General features: G+C 36.3%; 1 protein-coding gene across 1 annotated transcript in view; it reads left to right on the top strand.

The window, feature by feature from the left end:
- The window catches only part of LOC144020562 (dolichyl-diphosphooligosaccharide--protein glycosyltransferase subunit TUSC3), a 58,180-nt gene extending 49,449 nt beyond the window's left edge, over nt 1-8,731 (top strand). The window contains exons 7-10 of the mRNA XM_077524171.1: nt 991-1,054; nt 1,996-2,070; nt 6,789-6,879; nt 7,576-8,731. Of these exons, the coding sequence (XP_077380297.1) occupies nt 991-1,054; nt 1,996-2,070; nt 6,789-6,879; nt 7,576-7,591 (246 nt within the window). The 3' untranslated portion in view covers nt 7,592-8,731. The remainder of the gene's footprint in view (nt 1-990; nt 1,055-1,995; nt 2,071-6,788; nt 6,880-7,575) is intronic.
- The last annotated feature ends 10,745 nt before the right edge of the window (nt 8,732-19,476 follow it).

The following is a 19,476-nucleotide window of genomic DNA, read 5'->3' as shown; positions in this document are numbered from 1 at the left end:
TGCTGCTTAAATTCACATACGTACAGTAGTCTAGAAATTTAATAATACTTTTAGTTAAATATATTGATAATAAAAATGCAGCATTACAAAATATGTAACATGGTCTTTTCATGTACTTTTTATTGTTGCTGTTTTTTTTTTTGTTTTTTTTTTTTTTAAGATAACACAAATAGGTCCACAAACACCAATAGACCAAGCAGCAAGGAAGGATCCATGACTCAGCTGACATTTAGTCCAGAAAGACTGTGCATCAATATGCTCCTATGTCTATATCAATTCTCCTCCTTTGCGAACAAGCTTGAAGATATGCATCCACTATGGGTATATTATTGTTATACAAACTGAGAGTTAACCATTAAAGTCTATTGTAGATAAACCACTTAGACCAAATTTCAACTAAGATATCAATTTGACATCTCAGTCAAATCAGTCAAACATCAGTCTACTCATTTAGACCTAGAGCCTCCTTGCAGTCCCAATAAACATGTATCTACTTATGTACAATTAAGTTCTTGTAAATTGTGGAGGTACAAGATTTTAAACTTTAAAACAGCCTCCAGGAGGCCATGGAAACATCTCTAAAATGGAGCCACAGCGGACCAATCCGAATGAGGAAGTGAGTCCCAATCTTTAAAAATGATAAACATAGGGTTCATTGCTTTGGTGAAGGTCTCAGGGTGCATTTCTTCAGTCATAACAACCCACAAGTGTTTGGTCAGTAATATAACTCACGCCTTGTATGGCTGTTAAAAAAAGTGGAAAGCAATCAAGATGTAAAATGTAGACTTTTAATATTGAGATGTATTTACAATTTAGGGATTATTGCATTCTATACTCTTCAGTGATGAAGTCAGCTGACTGAGCTTAAACCAATTGTTTTTATCCTCCTACAATAAAGCAGCCATTGAAGGTGGTTGCAGTTCAATCTTGTTTATTTTATTTTATTTAACCTTACTACTTACTATCACTCACCTTGTGTTTCTCTTACAGAGTTACATCCATGGCAGCAGTCAGGCTCAGTTTGTGGCCGAGTCTCACATCATCCTTCTCCTGAGTATCCTTTAGTCAATATGTTTGCTTGCATACATCTAGTTTGCAGAAAATTGCAAATCAGTTAAACGTCCCGTGCGGCGTACGACAGCTCATTTGGTCAGCAAATGTATTTGATTCGCCACACTTTGTTTGTTTCTTAATTTGCTACGTCACCTTTTTTTTTATTTTTTTTATTTCTGAAACATCCAAATACTGTCAGCTGTATTTGTTTACGCCAAATGAAAGCTTGGTCATCAGACCTTCTCTCCACAGGGAGGTTAACTCCTCAGCCACATTGTACAAAGACAGAATTGTCCGTTTCGAACCTCCGTCTTTCATTTATTCTAAATTCCACACTCAATGATGGGCTGAGTCTGTAACTTGTTTGAAGTAGAAGTTGAGTCGATGTTTGACTACTTCTGTCTGCTTGTGCACTGGTGTGTACTTGCATTTTGCGTTTCTATATGTGGTGGCTAATGATGCCATTCACTCTGAACCATTGTGTTTGTCCTCACGGCAAATAACCGGCGCAAGGTCGCACCTGCGGCAGCGCTACATTTGCTTGCCTATGCTCACCAGTTTTATTTCGTCCGTTTATCTCATTAACAACTTAATTGAAATGATCACACAGGCACTTTTGCACTAGGACAAGTGTAGATTTTTTTGTGTTTTGTTTTATATTTTGTTTCAATTTAGAATATTTTGAAGAATGTATAGATATCTGTTTTAATTCCACTAAATATTACACATGTTTAGGTTTGGGCATTTTTGCTGAATTGCCTTATATTGTATGTTTATCACTGTTAGTATGTGTACATCTAGTAAATGTGAGCAGGAACCGTATCTGCGACCGACGGTCTCGGAAATTTGTTAAGCGTGGCTCTTAGTGTATTTCCATCCGTTTCTTGGGGCAGTATACTGTATAAGACTGAGTGTATGGTTTCCATGACAACCATTGCACAGATGCTGCCATCACAATGGGGATGGTGCTGCTGAATGAAGCTGCTACCTCCAAGGGGGATGTTGGCAAGAGGAGAAGTAAGTAAAGACTACCTTTACTGATCGGATTTTTATTATTTGTTTACTTCTTGTTGACGACCACATCATCACTATTGCAGATAATGTGTAGCAAGGCTAAAAAGTGGAGACTGAGGATACGCATTAATAAGTCATTAACATGCAGTTTGCCCTTCGTAAACTTTTGTGAATGGTCAAAATGTTTTAGAGGTGATAAAATAAAGGGGATAAAATAAATGTTACTCACTGACTGTGACATTCTTTTCTGAGTCATTTGTTAGGATACTTCATTAGCTTTTTCTCTTGCTGGTCTTGACTGAATAGACAAAATTAGTACGTTTTCAACTACTCTAAGCTACCTTTTAACATGGGGTGGGTATATCAATAATTTTTGATCATCCGTCAATCGTCCCTTCTTCTATCATCATCAATATTTTAAGACTAACTGCATTGAAATAGTCAATCCGTCATTCATCAGCGAAATGGGCGTTCCACCCTTGATGGTTTGACGAATACTATGACGGATTGATGATTACATTGACAGACGAAAACCCGTCAAGTTTTTCATTTGTTAGTCGTTAACAAAATGGGCGTCCATCATTTCGTTGGCCTTCCGTCAATATTGACATTATACCCACCTCTTCTTAATGCATGTTTTCCGAGCTGCCTCTTACGGTATATTTTGTGCTCACTAGCTTATGTTAATGTTTGTACATCAATTTTACTTGAGTAGCATTTACAGATTGTCTATGAATGATATGCCCCAAAATTGCCATTGTCCCATTTCCGATATACATCTCCCATGCCATTGTCAACATCAAGACAAACATCATAATTGGCATAACAGTGCGTCTAACACATGCCACGTTTCATGATTCATGAATTTTATTTCAGTAGTCATAACTCAAAAAGCTGTGAAGGAAACCAATTGCAGATATTTGGTTGTACAGTACATAAGGAGTATATACATCTTAGTAAGGTTCTACAACAAATACTCTAACTTTAGTTGGTTTTGAGTTAAATATTCAAGTGGCCTGCACAGTGACAAGTTTTTCACAACAGTCGTTCAAGCTTACCTACTTACTTACTTACTAACATAGGAGCCACAAATATTCTTTTGAATTCAAGCACCCTAACGCCCAATTCACACTGACTGCAGAACGGACGGACTGCAATTCACAGCGTGTGCGTTGCGTGAGCTGTCCGTGTCCGGGTGTCCGTGTCCAGAAATCTGCACCCACCAGACCACAAGATCACGGGGATTCACGCTGGAGAGTTGAATTCATGTGATAAGAACTGTGTATATAGAGTCCCATTTGTAAACAATAGCCACGCTTGCCAGTTGTCACATCGATATGCTTTTTGGACATTATTTCTGGGACTTCTACCATGGCTCTTCTACCATGGTGTCCCAATAGTGTTATCTTGTCATATTTAATTTATTCTGAACTTGTTTTTTGTCTTTTAAATGTCCGACTCATGTCATGCTATGTTAGCTAGCTTCCCTCCCGCCAATAAACGAGTTCGTAAACTGTTTTATTTTGAAATATACCGGATTTACCTTGATGCCGACGCCCGACTTCCTGTAATTTCTTTAGCTTCATGAAAATTCGCATGCGGAATCCCGAAAAAATAAAACGGTTGCGGAAACCTTCCGCAGCGCTGCATCCGTTCCGTACCTCATGCGCACAGCACTGCAGCTGGTGTGAATTGACACGCAGACTCGAATGCTTTCTATTCTTGCGGCGTCCGTTCGGCTGCCGTATGGAAAATGCACCACGTCCGTTCTGCAGTCAGTGTGAATTGGGTGTAAGAAAAGATTGGGTGTTAAAGTAAAGACATGACAACCATTGGTCACTATGAACAACATTCCTATCTACCAGACTGTTCAACCTTACGCAAGAACGACCATTCTACTAACGCAATTTTTCACTTTAAAGGACACATGAAAGCCTGTTTGATTTTTTTTTTCTCTCTCTCCAAAAGGCATCAGAGCTATTCTCTGACCTAGAGAAGCAAGATCAAAGAAAAATGAAAATTATTTGGCTTCAATTTGGGTGCCATTTGAGGAGAGGCGCTCACAGTAATCTCATTAATATCATCATTTGTGAAAGTTCAGGCATCCAACGTGGGAACTTTAAAGATAGACAGAAACTATAAAGTCCTCAGAGAAAACCTTTACTGTTGTGTTCACAATTTGAGGCTAAAGCCAAGATTTTCACAAGAGAAAACAAAAACTCTGAAGGCATCTGAAAATAGAGGTAAATTGATCTTCTCCATCCAACATTGCAGTGCCAAGAAGAATGAAATACTTTTGCAAAATAAGTCAAGCTTATGAAATGTTCTCTAACCGGATTTGGGGTCGGTTGCGTCCCGACTAAATACATACATACATATAAATTTTGCTGATTACATTGATTATTTATGTCAATTACATTGATTATTTGTAGATTTAGGAACAATTTAATGAATTCTCATTGAATTGGCCATTAGTATTGTAGTGGTTCACATGCTGTATTACGTACATAAATTAAATCAAGTGATACTCAATGATCCTTTCAAAATAAGTATGGTTGACAGTCAGACAAGACTAGCAGTACAAAATTCTCGACATAGATGAATCGACAAGTGAATTAATTTGAAACAATGTTTCCATGTGCATAATTGCTACAAAAGAAAAAGTTTGTGCTTGTTCCATTTGTCGTAATTTGCCCCTTACTCAAACTCCCATTTGCAGTTATGTATGATGACTTAAAATTACTAAGTTTTATGTTCGTGTTAGAGTTCATCATATCTAAAATGGGGGGGGGGGGCTCAATGAACACATACGCACATCATTTCCACCCAGATGTTAATAATCTGTAAGAGGTTTTAATCTCAATGGGACATTCCTGGTTAAATAAAAGTGTTTTTAAAAATACCATATATGGTTAACACATGCCTAACATTTTTACATTAACATTGGGTTTATTGAGCTCAATTGTGTGTAGTTCAACATCAATATGTGCTGTTTGTTAAAAGATGAATAATGTAGACATCATTAACACACATCTTATACATCATTTATAGTAACAAGCAGTGCAGCAACAAACAATATCCTGCTGTGGCATCTAATGTCTCTATTGTACAAGAGTTCATTATATTTATCTTCTTAATAAGATGACTTTATATTTGCTAGCCCATGCCTGCGGGAAAAATTATATTTGTCTGTGTCGTTATATTGTGATTTTTAATTAACGTAGTGTAAGTAATAAGTCAGTGTTGGGATTTGTGAAAGATGACCGCCACTATCCCTCCAGGTTGGAATATCATGTTGGTGCTTAATCCAATTTTAATTGTTTTCCCCTTATAGTTGTTTTCTTTGCTTGATGTAGCAACTAACTCACAATTACAGATTACATCTATGAGAACCATACATCTTGTAGTTATTTAATACATTGTAAACATGTTAGCCACGCTTGTAAATATCCATGAAAATAATGCAAATATTTTTTAGGTACTATACATCAGTGGTTCTTATGGAAGTGTTCCTTTATTGTTGTTACTTGCCATTGCAAATCATGCAGTAAGAACGCTGACTCCCATCACTCAACTCAACTTTAAAACAACTACCGCTGTTTTCTTAAGATGGAACGCAGGGGCACCAAATACAATGAAAACAGCAGAGGCCCCAGAATTGAACCCTGTGGAACACCCTACGTACCATTATACATGTGAATTCATATTGCTCATATTCATCTGACCACTTTTTCAACATAGTTAGTATGAAATGATAACAAGAAGAAATCACATGACGTACATAAACTTGCAAACTTAAACACTACCAATCCATTGATCGATTTTAGCTCTGATTTAGGTTTTTATTCTAATCTCCATTTCACAAAATATGTTGGTAGTGATAGAGGATTGATATACAGGGTGTTCAAAAATGGTGGACCCCATTCTAAATGCCCATATCTCGGAAACTACTTGATGGATCTTAATTAATGAAACTAAATACACTTTATGTTGAAGGTCGTAAGTTTTATTGGTTAAATTTACAAAGAAAAGTACAAATATTTGTTGGTTCTATGATAGATTTTCATAAATGTTCAATATGAGCGCCGCCTGTGACTCGGCACACGTCGAGTCGGTATTCGAGCTCGTGCCAAAAAGGGCCCTTTTCTTGAATTTTTTGGTGCAAAGTCCTAATTTGTTTTGTAGTTGGTGCCTTCTTTGCAAAATTTGTGAAGAAGTCTTCGGTGACTGAGTCCGAGCATACTCTAACACACAAAATGCCTCTTCTTTTAAAGTGAATGGCATTTCTTAACCTGAAAAGCTAGAAATGCCAAACGTTATATGCAAAAACTTGAAACGTTTCTACACAATCTGTGAAAATTTGAGGTCATTCCAATGAAAATTGTCAAAATTATTGGCCTACCAAATGGGGTCAACCATTTTGGAACACCCTGTATTTCTTTGCCTACGCAAGGTGTAAACACAAAAGGCAATGCTTGTGCAGTTGAATCTTAATAAAGGCCACCAAGGAAATGAAAAGATAATCTGCAGAAAAAACAGACTGATGATTGGCAAGAGGTCAGGACATGAAAATTGAGACAACATAATCATTGAGCTTTCGGGAAGCCTGTTGTTCATGTATGAAATGGGGACATTTTATAAAGCGAAATTCTAATGTCCAGTTCAGCTCTTTCAAAGTCTTACAAGAAATCTTTCAATGTATCCGTTTGATTCCTTTGCAGTTATCTGCCTGGTTGGCCTTGGACTGGTCGTGTTTTTCTTCAGCTTCCTGCTTTCCATTTTCAGGTCCAAGTATCATGGATACCCTTACAGGTAACTACAGTAACCAAACTATTTTTTATCAAGCTTGGACTAGCATGCGGTTAGTCAAAATTGAAAAATGTTCCTCCCTCCTGAATATAATCCTGAACATACTGTAAGTGAATGCATTCAAAGAGAGACCCTTCAATTTAATAGGACTTCACCGAGAGGTCAACACTGTTTGACCAAACAGTACTGGACACATGAAAACATAGAAAAGCAAAGATGTGAAATAATTGCCAATTTTGAGTCAAGTGGGGTTGAATCCTCTTGACACATGTTGCTTTAAAAACTACCACAGCTCTTTGTTCCAGCTCGCTAGAAGGACTTTTAAATCTAATGAATGTTTTTACCAAGCGGAATAAATGCACCGAGGGAACTCAGCTATGGCTTCAGAAAGGGATGTTTTGAGCCAATAAGTCTTCAATTGTGGTGCTGTTAGCGAAAGTGCTACCAGGAGTGCTTTTCTGTTGCTGAGTATCATCAAATTTGTGATCAAATGTGCATTTGGTGTTTCGCCTTTATGTGTTGCGACATATTCAACTATTTTACAAAGAATAATCAATGTAACCTGCAATACATTTTCAACCTAAATACAGTGTGACCTCTGTGTTCCTTTTGTCAGTACAATCTCATGACTTGCTGTACTTTGTCCTTCTCTGTCTGTCTTTGCCTGTCTTATATAACAAACCCTTCCTTGTCTTTCAGTTTCCTTATTAAGTGAAAGAAGGAACAGTAAGGTCAGAGATTGGCCGAGGTGGTAGGTGAAAGAAGTCGACAAGATACTTGAAGAGGCGGAAGCAGCCTTGCTCTTCAATCTCCACTTCATCTTGAGCTTTTATGTTATTTAAAAAACAATAATAATAATTAGGGCCTGATCGATTAATTGGCTGGCCAATTAAATTGGCCGATTATAGCCCTAAACAGTCCAAAAAAAAAATCGGTCAAATGGCTGATGTTTGGTTATTATTTTTACCTTTATATATTCTAACAATTTACAGTAATTGTACAAGAGTAACACTGATCTTATCATTTACTCTTATTAACCTTGAAACACTGAATATGTTAAATTTGTTGATAGTCATTCAATGGACTTGTCATTGAAATTTATACGTATTTGCACGCGCACGCACGCACGCAAACGCACACACGCAAACGCACACACGCAAACGCACGCACACAAAAAAAAAAAAAAAAAAAAAAAAGACCAATGATGATAAGACGTTGAATCGGTAAGACTACCGAATGAACAATTCTGAGCTCTTTAAAAAAAATAAATAAATAAATGGACTTGTCATTCAAAACAAAACAAATGTTAATTTTGACAAACACAATACAATTTGTGCAGACAGTTGACCTGGATATCACTATTTACTCACAACCTAAATTCATGGTTTGTTTAAAAAAAAAAAAACAAAAAAAAAACAATAAGAATGGAAAAAATAGTGCAACATAAATCAAACATAAATGTATTAAATATGACATATTTTTTGTTGAAAAAAATGTGTGTAATCGACGCATTGGGAAGGGGCTAATGTTGTTGTATGCAATATAATATAATAATAATAATAATATATATATATATAATATTTTTTTTTAATTTAGTTGTTTAATTAATTGCTTAATTGGTAATCAGTATCTTTTTTTTTCCTGCCAAAAATCAGCATAAGCCTCAAAAAAATCCAAATCAGTCGGGCCCTAATAATAATAATGATCATCATAATAATAGTAGCAGTAATCCAATAAATATTAGTAGTGTTGTTTTTGTTATTATCATGGTGGTTGTTGTTGTTCTTATCTCTGCTAGCTGAATACACAAAGCCCTTCCTTGGAATAGAAAATAAAAGCATTTGTCACAACTCTATATCTTTGCCATTTGTTATGATTTCTGTCAGCACTCAAGCAATACATTACACTCTCCATACACTGATGCAGAAATGTTTCGCTCACTATTGTCTCTCCAGCATATCAGAACTATATCAGCCCTTCTTTGTTCTCTATCACAGTAGGAGCTAAATTTCATTCCATTTTGTCCAATTTGTGATAAAAAAAAAAAATGAAACAATGGACGTGCGCTTATAATTTAGTCTCCAAATTATTGCTCCAGCCTCTCCGAAATCTAATTTGCATTGCACGTAGTCAACTTTTTCTGCAAGTGGATTTAATTTACTTTTAACTGACTTAAGACCCTTGAGACGCATACAGAGAAACATGCATGAATTATCTGTCTTGCGCAGTGCCCAGTGAAACATTGAGTGGGTTGTGGAGCAGTGAAATCATTTATGTAACTTGTGAGTGGGCAAGAATAACAGTGGTGTGGTGAATAGACTATTTTTGACAACTGTAATAAAAATATTCCCTTTTGTTTCATTTAAGCAACATATCGTTTGCACCTCGTCAGTATTTAAAGTGATTGTTAAGAATTAATTTCATGTGAGAACTCAGTGGTGGTTGTCAACTTCATTCTGCTGAGATCAAGCCAATGTTCACTGTCATGTTAAACTGTTTGTTTGTTTTTATCTACGGGGATCATTTTGTCATATCTAATAGAGAAATGTAATGACGTATTGTCTTTATTTACTTAACATAATCCTTAAAAGTATGTGTGGCAAGTAAGCATGCACCTCACCATATAATCTAAAAGTATCTCTAATGGTTAACACTAAAAAGTCATCTTGTTCTTGTTTTCTTTTAATGACAACAGAAAATAATTTGTTGTGCATCAGCATCTCGCTCTGCTGAACTCCTTGAAAGGGCACGCCAGTGCAGACTTGTGTGCTCGTATAAATTAAAAAGAAAACTTTTGAGCGAAGTCAAGACTGCCAGAACAATCAATGCAAAGATGGAGTGCTGGATTTAGTGAATAATGTGAAGCCGAGCTACTGCTGCAAATGAACAGAAAATGTCTGCTGGTCATATTTTCTATTGATGGTGGAGGTAAAAGGTAACTTTAAAAATACCTAAGGTGCAATTTCTCATTAATTGAATGTTGTACCCAGAAAAAAAAGCTGATGCGGTAACAAAACTGCGATTAAATCTGAGGTGTAAAAATATTTAAAACACAGAGAAGTTGTTCATAACTAGTGGAAATGGCTTGAACTCTATGCATATACACGCATGACAGAGGGGTACCAACAATTGATACAGTGTAAGAGAAAAGAAGGAGAGGCAAAGAAGGTCCCCTACTGAGCTGTAGCTGTTCCCACAGAGCATAGCAGTGACATATGGTGAGGTTCATGGCTGTTGAGGCATGAGATTAGAATCAGATTTACACATTCATGAGCCAAACAGCAGTGGTGCATTTGCTTAGCAGCCTCAAAAAAATAAATACGAAAAAAAAAATAGATCAGCATTCTTTTCACACATATTTAGCTATAAGGAAGATGTTACTGGGGCTTTAGAGAGAACATACATACCATCATTTAGGTCGATACCAATGTGTTATATTCATCCATTTTATTTAAGACTGAAATTAGATGTATATATTTTTTTTAAATATGCTATTGCATTGAATCAAATCGAATCAAATCATTCCACTTTGAAATATATTGAGATACGTATTGAATAGTCTTTTACAGAAGATATATATCTGAGAAGGAAATGGCACTTTTACAGTACTGACAAGTTTATTCAAATGCATGTGTATTATGCACCAAAAAAGTAATGGCATAATACACTCTAGAACTGTGCCATACCATATCGAATCAAATCGAACCGTCCTTGTATAAGTTTCGTACCCCTTATCGGAAACTGTATTGAATCGCTGTTGTGGCGAGATGCACACCCCTAGCTGAAATATTTTAAATGCAGCCCATTAAGAAAAAAAGTTCAAAATCTGGTGTCTAATTATAATTTTTAAATTTGTGTGAATTTGTGCTCATTAGTTCACCTGAAACCTAATTAAAAAAAAAAAATCCCATTACCCTTCACCTTAACCGGATATTTCAGTCTCGCCAGAGTCGTAAAGTTACCAGAGACCAGAGGAAAGATCAAAGGAAAGAAAGCTGAATCAAAGTGAAATCAAGCACCAACCAAACACCACCTGCCACCCACATGGGTACAAAACCAGAATCTTACACCAACCCCAGAAACCTCAACATTCCAACAGATTAGGGAGATCTCAAGAGACCAGAGGAAAAACTAAAGAGAGGAAGGAGGGAAGAATAGATGAAGCAGAATGAGATCCGCAGACACCAGCCTCCACTGATACAGCGAGCAAATTCTGTTTGGTCTTGAGTCTAGTTTAAAAAACAAGAACATTCTCTGCCATTAAATTGAAACGATGCCTCACTGTACGTGCGTCTCCTGACTTTTGGAATGACTATCAGAGAAATATGACATCAGAGCTCACGAGGATTCACAAGTGGGACTGGAAACAACCACCCACCAGTTCCAAAGCCTTACAGACAAGCTACTGCCACCCTCATTAAATATATATATTTGTTCTTGACGGCTAGTACTGTATCGAGGTGTTTTCTGCAGGCTGCCATCTGCTGCATTTCAGCCTGCTTGCTGCCGTGACCTCTGTGTCAGCATCCTGTCGAGCCTGACAAACTTTGACGAAAGTCCTGCTGTTTGTCTGTTTAAGGCCTGATGCCACCTCTCTGTGGAGCCTCCTCTCATCTCGTCAGTCCATGCGCACGTTTTTCAGGCTGCGCCAGTAATTGTTGTCAGGGTGCTTCTTCGCTTGTTGCCGTTAGGTTGCATCACTGTTTGTGTGCGTGTGAGTGCAATCGCATGTGCATTGCTAGCATCTGGGCATGATACTATACAAACAGATCATCTCACATCCGAGAACTACAACAAATGATGTTACAATATGAAACAGTTGTGAACTGTGTATCGATATGTACAGTATAGCATGTGTATCTAACACTAGGGATGCAACGATAACGGCAATATCGTGATATTAAAAATGCCACAATATCATCATGTCACGATATTAGCAGCACATCTGTTAAATAAAGTTAGGTTGATTTCCATTTGTGCAGTTCTAGCACCCTCTGGTGGCTAGTTTTTTACTGCAGTTTAATTTTCACATGGCATGTTTTGGCCCTTCTATGTTTAAAATACATGTTAATGGTCAGATGAAGGGGATACATAATAGGCTTGTGATATGTGGAGGAACGCAATATGTGCGTGCATTAGCAAGTAAGTGCCTCAATATTAATATTAATAATAATAATATACTATTGTAGATTGTAGGTTGTTTATATACATTACTGTTATCTACACAATATTGTGTTTAGTTGTTGTTTTTTTAGTGAGATCTTTTTTATTTCTCCTTTTTTTTTTTTTTTTTTACAGTATTGTGACCTTTTTATTTCGCCAACCTCTCCACTAATATTGTAATAATTATCGTATTGTGATGTTTGGATATCGTTACATCCCTATATAACAATGTCAATAAAGTCAAGTCTAAGTCAATATATGAATGAAGTACAGTTCCGGTCCACTTGATGATGAGTAATTTTATTATTTTCTGCACATTTTTCATAATCAGATCCAGAGTTTTATTCTAATTTATGCCGATATAAATAATGTACAGTAATTTCTTAATGGCTTAACCCGTTTTTTTGTTGTTGTTGTTGGTGTTTTTTTTTTTTTTTTTTAATGCCCACATTCGTTCCTTTCAACTAAAATCAAGCATAAGGTTTTTGTTTTGTTTTTTTTTCCCCACTTAATTATTAAAATTAATGCCAATTTAAGACTGGATTTCCAAGTGTCACTATGATTTGATTGACTAAAATATTGGAATTTGCTTTACTGATCATCAAACAGGTGCACATTATCTGAACAACGGGCGTTTTCATCCATGTTTGTAGTGCTAAAGTTGTCTTCTGTGTTCTTATTTTATTTAGTTTAGTCTTGAGCTCGGTAGAGTCACTTATTGACCACGATACAACTGTGTGCAGTTTGTATGTTAGCGAGCTGGGAGTGCAAGATCATATAGTAAGATTTATCTGTTGAGTTTTATTTGACTCCCTAGTTTGAAGCACAGTGTTGGTATTGCATCTGCATGGGCGGCTCTATAAAGATAAGAATGGTGACTTGCTTTCTGTTGGGGATGTCACACAAGTGGAATGTCCAGTCATGGGCTGAGACCCGTGCTGCAGTAAAGTAGTCCAAGCAATACTGGGTGCCCAGGAAGAACGTTTAGATCAGTGCGCTGTCCCTCCTCCCCCATGTTGCTTAACAGAACCACCATCAAAGCACAAGCTGTGCATGCTGGGTCTAAATCCAGCAGCTTAAATACTTCAAGAATCTTCTTTGAAATCCCCTCTCCTCACATGTCAGCTATTCCCAACAACCCCAAACTCTCCTAATCACCCCATCATTTATGTGGTAAACAGCAGCCAGTTGGCTTTTAGACTTAAATATTCATCAGATGTGTTGCATAGTTTCTTATTTTCTTTCATTCCCAAAAAGTAAAAAGGATTTGACTAAAATAAGCAAAAATGAAAATGTGGAGATTGCCTCAATTAGTGCAAGGTAACTCAAAAGTTATTGCTATGTTACATTTTTCTTTTATTGTTATTGTTGACTTGCTCATGTTGTGGTGAACAACCCACTTTGATGGCACCACAATAAAATAAAAATAGAAAAAGAAAAATATAGAATCATACAAAAGTGTGAAACTGCCAATGTGGAGTAAACATTTTTGAACATTTTGGATGTATTTGCAAGTATGTCCAAAAGTACCATACTTGTAGGCTAAATGTGGAAACTTTACTTTTTCCACGCTTTATTGATTGGTGCATGCATGGCCTAGATTATACCAATACGTTTGAAAATTAACATTTATTATTTATACTTTTTATTATGATATTTTCCCCCATATTTCCATGTGGATTGTGGAATGTGCATAATGGGGGGGATCTACTTTTTTAACGTTTAGCCTATAAGTACGTTCAAATGTACTTACAAATGTGTTCAAACATATTTACAAATACGTTTGAATGTGTAAGCCAGCCAAAACTGTTTACTCCACATTGGTAGTTCCACACTTCTGTAGAATCAACTTGCCGAGCACCAAAATAAACCATCCATCCAACCATTCACACTTTCATCTTCACTGTAAATAAGTGGGAACTGGACTGGAAGTCAGGCAACTGGACCACTAAACCATATGTCATAAAATACCACATAGGGCCAGTCGACAATATCGATCCACTTCACTATAAATGTGTATTGTTTTTTTTTCCCTTTCACTTTCTATGAAAGATGCAGAAGAATTCAGTCACATCTCATCCATACCTAGAGTAGGCTATGTTATTATGGTTGCTAATTGGTAATAATAATATGTAGCAGGGATCCAATATATTCCACCCATCGTTTCCCACAGGCCTGGTAGCGTTGAAAGCTTCTATCCATCCCCGCAAACAATTACGCATCCCCTCTGACTTCAAAGCGCAGCATTTGCAAAAAGTTAGTAGCCATCCTCCGAGCGAGCGCTGAGCTAATTTTCTTCCACAAACAAACTGTCAAAACACACATTTCATACAACAGCCAGAGGGGCTCTGAGATCATCATCATCGACGTAGCAACTTTAAAGAGAAGTGCTTATTTAGGAAAGAGACCTTCAAAGAGCTGCCTTCAAAGTGCTTTTAATTATTACTGGGAGACTCCCCCAGTCTCTGCTGTCATCCTGTTTCGCGCTAGCTTGGTTTCCCCGATTTTCCTTGCTGTTGTCATTTTTGCCCAGTCACAACAATCTGACAGATTTTTTTTATGAATTCAGATGCGGAAGCACCCCTTAAATCATCTTATCACACTAGACTAAGTGCAATTTCTGGAGAAATTGCGTGGCAATGCTGAAAGCTGAACGCTAATAGCTGAATGCTAAGATTTTAATGCATGTGGAATGCTTATGAAATAAATTGAGAGATAAATTATGGCCGCTTGATTACTGGACAATGCACTTGACCAAATGTGCCATCAAGCAGTATCAGACACCTGGGAATGATGAAAGGTATATGTACGGAAGTGGGCGTGGAAACTGGAAAGTGATAGTTGGAAAAAGTTTAATGTCTGTGCCATTGAAAATGAATGGGGAAAAGTTGATATTAAACGTTAAATTTAGAAAATATTGTAAGGAATATGGAATCAAACGATATATATCCCGGGAGATGTGAATTTTTGAAGCTAGTTAAAATTTGAACAGTGTAAATTGAAAGTATTATGTGGGAGTTGTTTCACGGCAAAAAAAAAAGTGTGTAGAATAAAAATCACAATTAACATTAAATTACTTTTACCATACTTACTAATAAGGTTAAAAAAAAATAAAAAAAAAGTCATGTAAACATACACTTGACTTGTGCATCTGTGCCTCAATTAGCTACCAGATATGGGTAGCATTTGGAAGTAACAGTACTTTAACTAATGTAACAAAATAAAACAGGGATGTCCAAACTTTTTTCCATGTGAGGGCCACATACAGAAAATCAGAAGGACGCAAGGGCCACATAATGTTATGAAGAGAAATTGTGTTCAGTCCTAAAAAATGTACAAATAATTTATTTGTGCTTTTGCATATTTAGAAAAATGCTACAGTATATAAACCAATTTATTTGTAATATGGTAGTAGGGTTATTATAGTTTTGGAATTTTTAATTGTAGTGAGTTTTTATTAGTTTTCAGGGTGGTTCTGTTAGTTTTTATTCGTTTAGTTCTTTAAAAATTGCATAGTTTTAGTTTAGTTTGTTAGTTTCAGTATTAGTATGTATATATATATATATATATATATATATATATATATATATTAGGGGTGTTAAAAAATCGATTCGGCGATATATCGAGATACTACATCGCGCGATTCTCGAATGGATTCAATAATCGGCAGAATCGATTTTTTTTTTTTTTTTTTTGGGATTCACACCTTGAGCATGGAAGAATGTTATATGAACGGAACATTAAGCCTTAATATTTTATTTTAATGCTGTTCAAACATGAAACAGATTACAACCTCTATAAGACTGAAATTTCAGATAAATAAATAATACATTTTCATATAAATCTTACACTCTACAAGCTTACTGATTAGTATTTTCTAAATTTGAATGAAAAAAAATCGCAACATTCGACTTATAAATTCGTATCGGGATTAATCGGTATCGAATCGAATCGTGACCTGTGAATCGTGATACGAATCGAATCGTCAGGTACTAGGCAATTCACACCCCTAATATATATATATTATTATTATTATTATTATTTTTATTTTTTTTATTTTTTTTAATGTGTATTACTTGTGCGCAATATTTAAAAAATACACCATGGGAGCAACATCATTAGAAGGTGCTTTTTTTGGCTGCTGCTAGATGACATCACTTCTGTGTGACATACTTTCAAACGTCATTATTCCGGTTTATATCAAACTAAATCTACTAAAAATCACATTTAAAACCATCCTCAAAGGCTCATGCATTAAATTAATTACCAAAGACTAAAACGTTTAAAACCTAAAATTATTTTTAGTTTTAGTTAAGTTTTGTAAACCTAAAATGTAGTTTCAGATAGTTTTCGTTTTTTAAAAAGCATTTTCGTTTTGATTTTATTTCGGTAACAATATTGTTTTTCGAATTTTAGTTTTAGTTTTTTCATTAGTTTTAGTGAACTAAAATAACCTTTAATGGCACCTGTTTTTCGATACCCTCCCTTCTTACGTTGACCATCTCCAAACATTTTTGTTTTGTTTATGTTATTTGAACTGAGTCAAATGCCATTTTTAGCATATGTCGCGGGCCACTGAAAAATGGACGGTGGGCCGCAAATGGCCCCCGGGCCGTAGTTTGGACACCACTGAAATAAATGGTACAAGTTTTAAGAGAAGCAGGATACACACACATTTACTGTACTTATTATAATGTCCCAAGGGGAAATTGAAGGCACACTTGCCATATATTTTTGATACATACGGAAGCAGACCACGCACTAATCCAAATAGCATGCTAAAGGGCTCTTCAAGAGGAGACAGGATGCAGCATAGTATCTCTCCAACCAAGAGTTGCAATTTGTTTGGCCCACAGCACGATCCAAACCAAATTTAGCTCCGATCCGCCGCCCTCTAATTCCAATGCCAAAGTCCTCGCGGATTAGCTACTTCTGCTCAAATTGCTTCTAAAGCCACTTTGTTTATTGTCATGCTGTGAATAAACCACTTTTCCCAAGACGCTTTTTGGTGTAAAATCAATCTAAAGTAATATCTACACTGCCATTCCCTACGGTCACACCATCCACTAAAAATAACCAACATCAGACTCACTTTTATAGTGACAGCGTTGTCATTTTAAAATCATTGTGCACAGATAAAAGTTCCACGGCTGCTTACGCTGCAAAGATATCAATGTTCAAAACTGTGCCCTGTCTTCTGTTATCAGAACAACAAAGAGCGCACTTACAAATATGTACAATAAGTACAAAAGCAAAGTCCTCAAAGTTCTGCTTTATTTATTTATGGGCGCCAGCAAACTTTGAGGTCCGAACGGCTGTAAATATTCTCTGAGGTATTTGACGTTTAAATTATTTTTGTAATCAGAGGGATGTTTGTATTGTTTGCAATGGTAAGGCAGCTGTTTACATTATGTGTGCATGTGCAGAAATATGCTTTGTAGTGTTTGTCTATATGAATAGACAAAGAGCAGTATACATTATTAATGCACATGATGAATGGACAAATATTTAACATATACGTACTTTATGTGAACGAACAGATTGATATTAAGACATGTGTATGTGTGGGTATGTTAATAGATATTCACATCATGTTTGTCTGAATAGACTCATATTTAAATTACATTTGTCTGTGAATTGACTGACAAACATGAATATGTGAGTAAATATACTGTATGAATGCACAATTTAACAAAAAAATGTGACGTGGTGATTTGGGAGGAACAGATCACACGGTTAGAACCAAACACAATTTATCCCATTGGACTTTCTGGATTTTTTGTTTTCATGAAAGCACAGTCTAGTATCTCTATTTGATAGGGATGTTGGTTTTGTCATTCCGCAAATCCTTTGACAACAAGTGCAATACATTTAAAGTCAAGCCTTTGGATACATTTTTGCCTCGGCTGCAGTCACACTTGTCAGTAAAATACGCTCAACTGAATATTCCTTCTGCTGTGTAATGCTTTAAAAGACATATGATCTCTGTTGCCCCTCGGAGGCATCACCTTTTGAACAACCTGAACGCTCCCAAAACCCCTACAAGCTAAGACAGGAAGGACAGGAAAAACGTTAAACCTTGTCAGGGGAATTTGGGGCCCCCTTGGATCATTAGTATCATTGATTACTGTATAATGTTAATAACTCATTTGCTCCCAATAACGTATAAATACGTTTTTTTTAATGTTCTAAGTGTCCCTAAAACGTATTTATACGTTTTTTTGTTGTTTTATGCTAGAGCATACAGAAGGCTTTGATGCAGCCTCTCAACTGCAAGGAACGGTTGTAGAAATGGTAGTTATTACACAAACGGCCAGCAGGTGGCAGCAGAGCAAAGGAGATCAACCAGGGCCATCTGGGAAAAAAAGCTCAATTACTTACAATTTTAAATAGATTTGTGAAAACTGATGAAACTTAGCTCTCTTCTAATGTTAATTGCTGCAAAATGGAAACAGATAGAAACATACTTTTTTTTCCTGATGAAAGAAGAGACTTTAATCTTTCTTTTGATAGGTTCCATGCCTTTATAGCAATCGAACAAAATATTCTGTGGGCCTTGCAAAATCAGTCAAAATCCAGTAAAACAGCCGGGAGCGAACGGGACTGCTTCTGTGAAAATGGCTGGGAGTGAATGAATAACACCTTTGAAGTGACTATTTTTCTTACGGACTAGTTCTATGTGATTAAACTAGGTTAATCACACGCACACAAAAAATAATAATCTTGGATTGACCAAATATTGAACCACTTGTCAGGAAAAGATTTATAAAACTCACGGGTGCGTATACAAGGTAAATCACAAAATATTATTTATTTCCACTACTCTCACATCACAAACCAGCAAAACAAGGGATTATGATGCTGATTAACTAAAATCTCAAATAGCGGGCGTCAAATTGTGTAATCGCTCATTCTGACAGATTGCGCGGATGGTTTTCAACATGGGAAATTTTGGAGAACACTGCAAGTGTAAACAGAAGTTTGAAATGATGGAAGTTTTAATGTGACTGGAAGAGGCAGACAAGCATTTTAATTACTGAGTGACCAAAAAGAAACCTGCTAGCACAATAGTTTTGGATAAGACACCAACAGCATTAAACATGTTTTGTTTTATTTCACACGTTTCAGTGTTTATCCGCCCATAGTACATAACATTGCAACTAAAACATGGGACAGTACACCCAAAAAACTGTGCTGGTAGATGTCTGTACCAATTTTCACAATGCACTGAAATGACCCAGATGCAAGGGAATTCAGAGTTGAAAGGAGTTTTGTCATACGCTATATGGCATGACTCCTTCTTGTGATTGGCTTCGACAGTCCTTAAATAATGCAAAGGATCCCGAATTTAATTGCTAAATAGATGATTTGTGGCGGCATTTCATCAAATTTACAAGAGCGAAAATGTTCTCCCCGCCGGATCTCATTTGCCTGCGC

This window comes from Festucalex cinctus, chromosome 6 (assembly GCF_051991245.1).
Source record: "Festucalex cinctus isolate MCC-2025b chromosome 6, RoL_Fcin_1.0, whole genome shotgun sequence".
Classification (NCBI taxonomy): Eukaryota; Metazoa; Chordata; class Actinopteri; order Syngnathiformes; family Syngnathidae; genus Festucalex; species Festucalex cinctus.
This window is presented reverse-complemented; position numbering and strand designations above follow the sequence as displayed.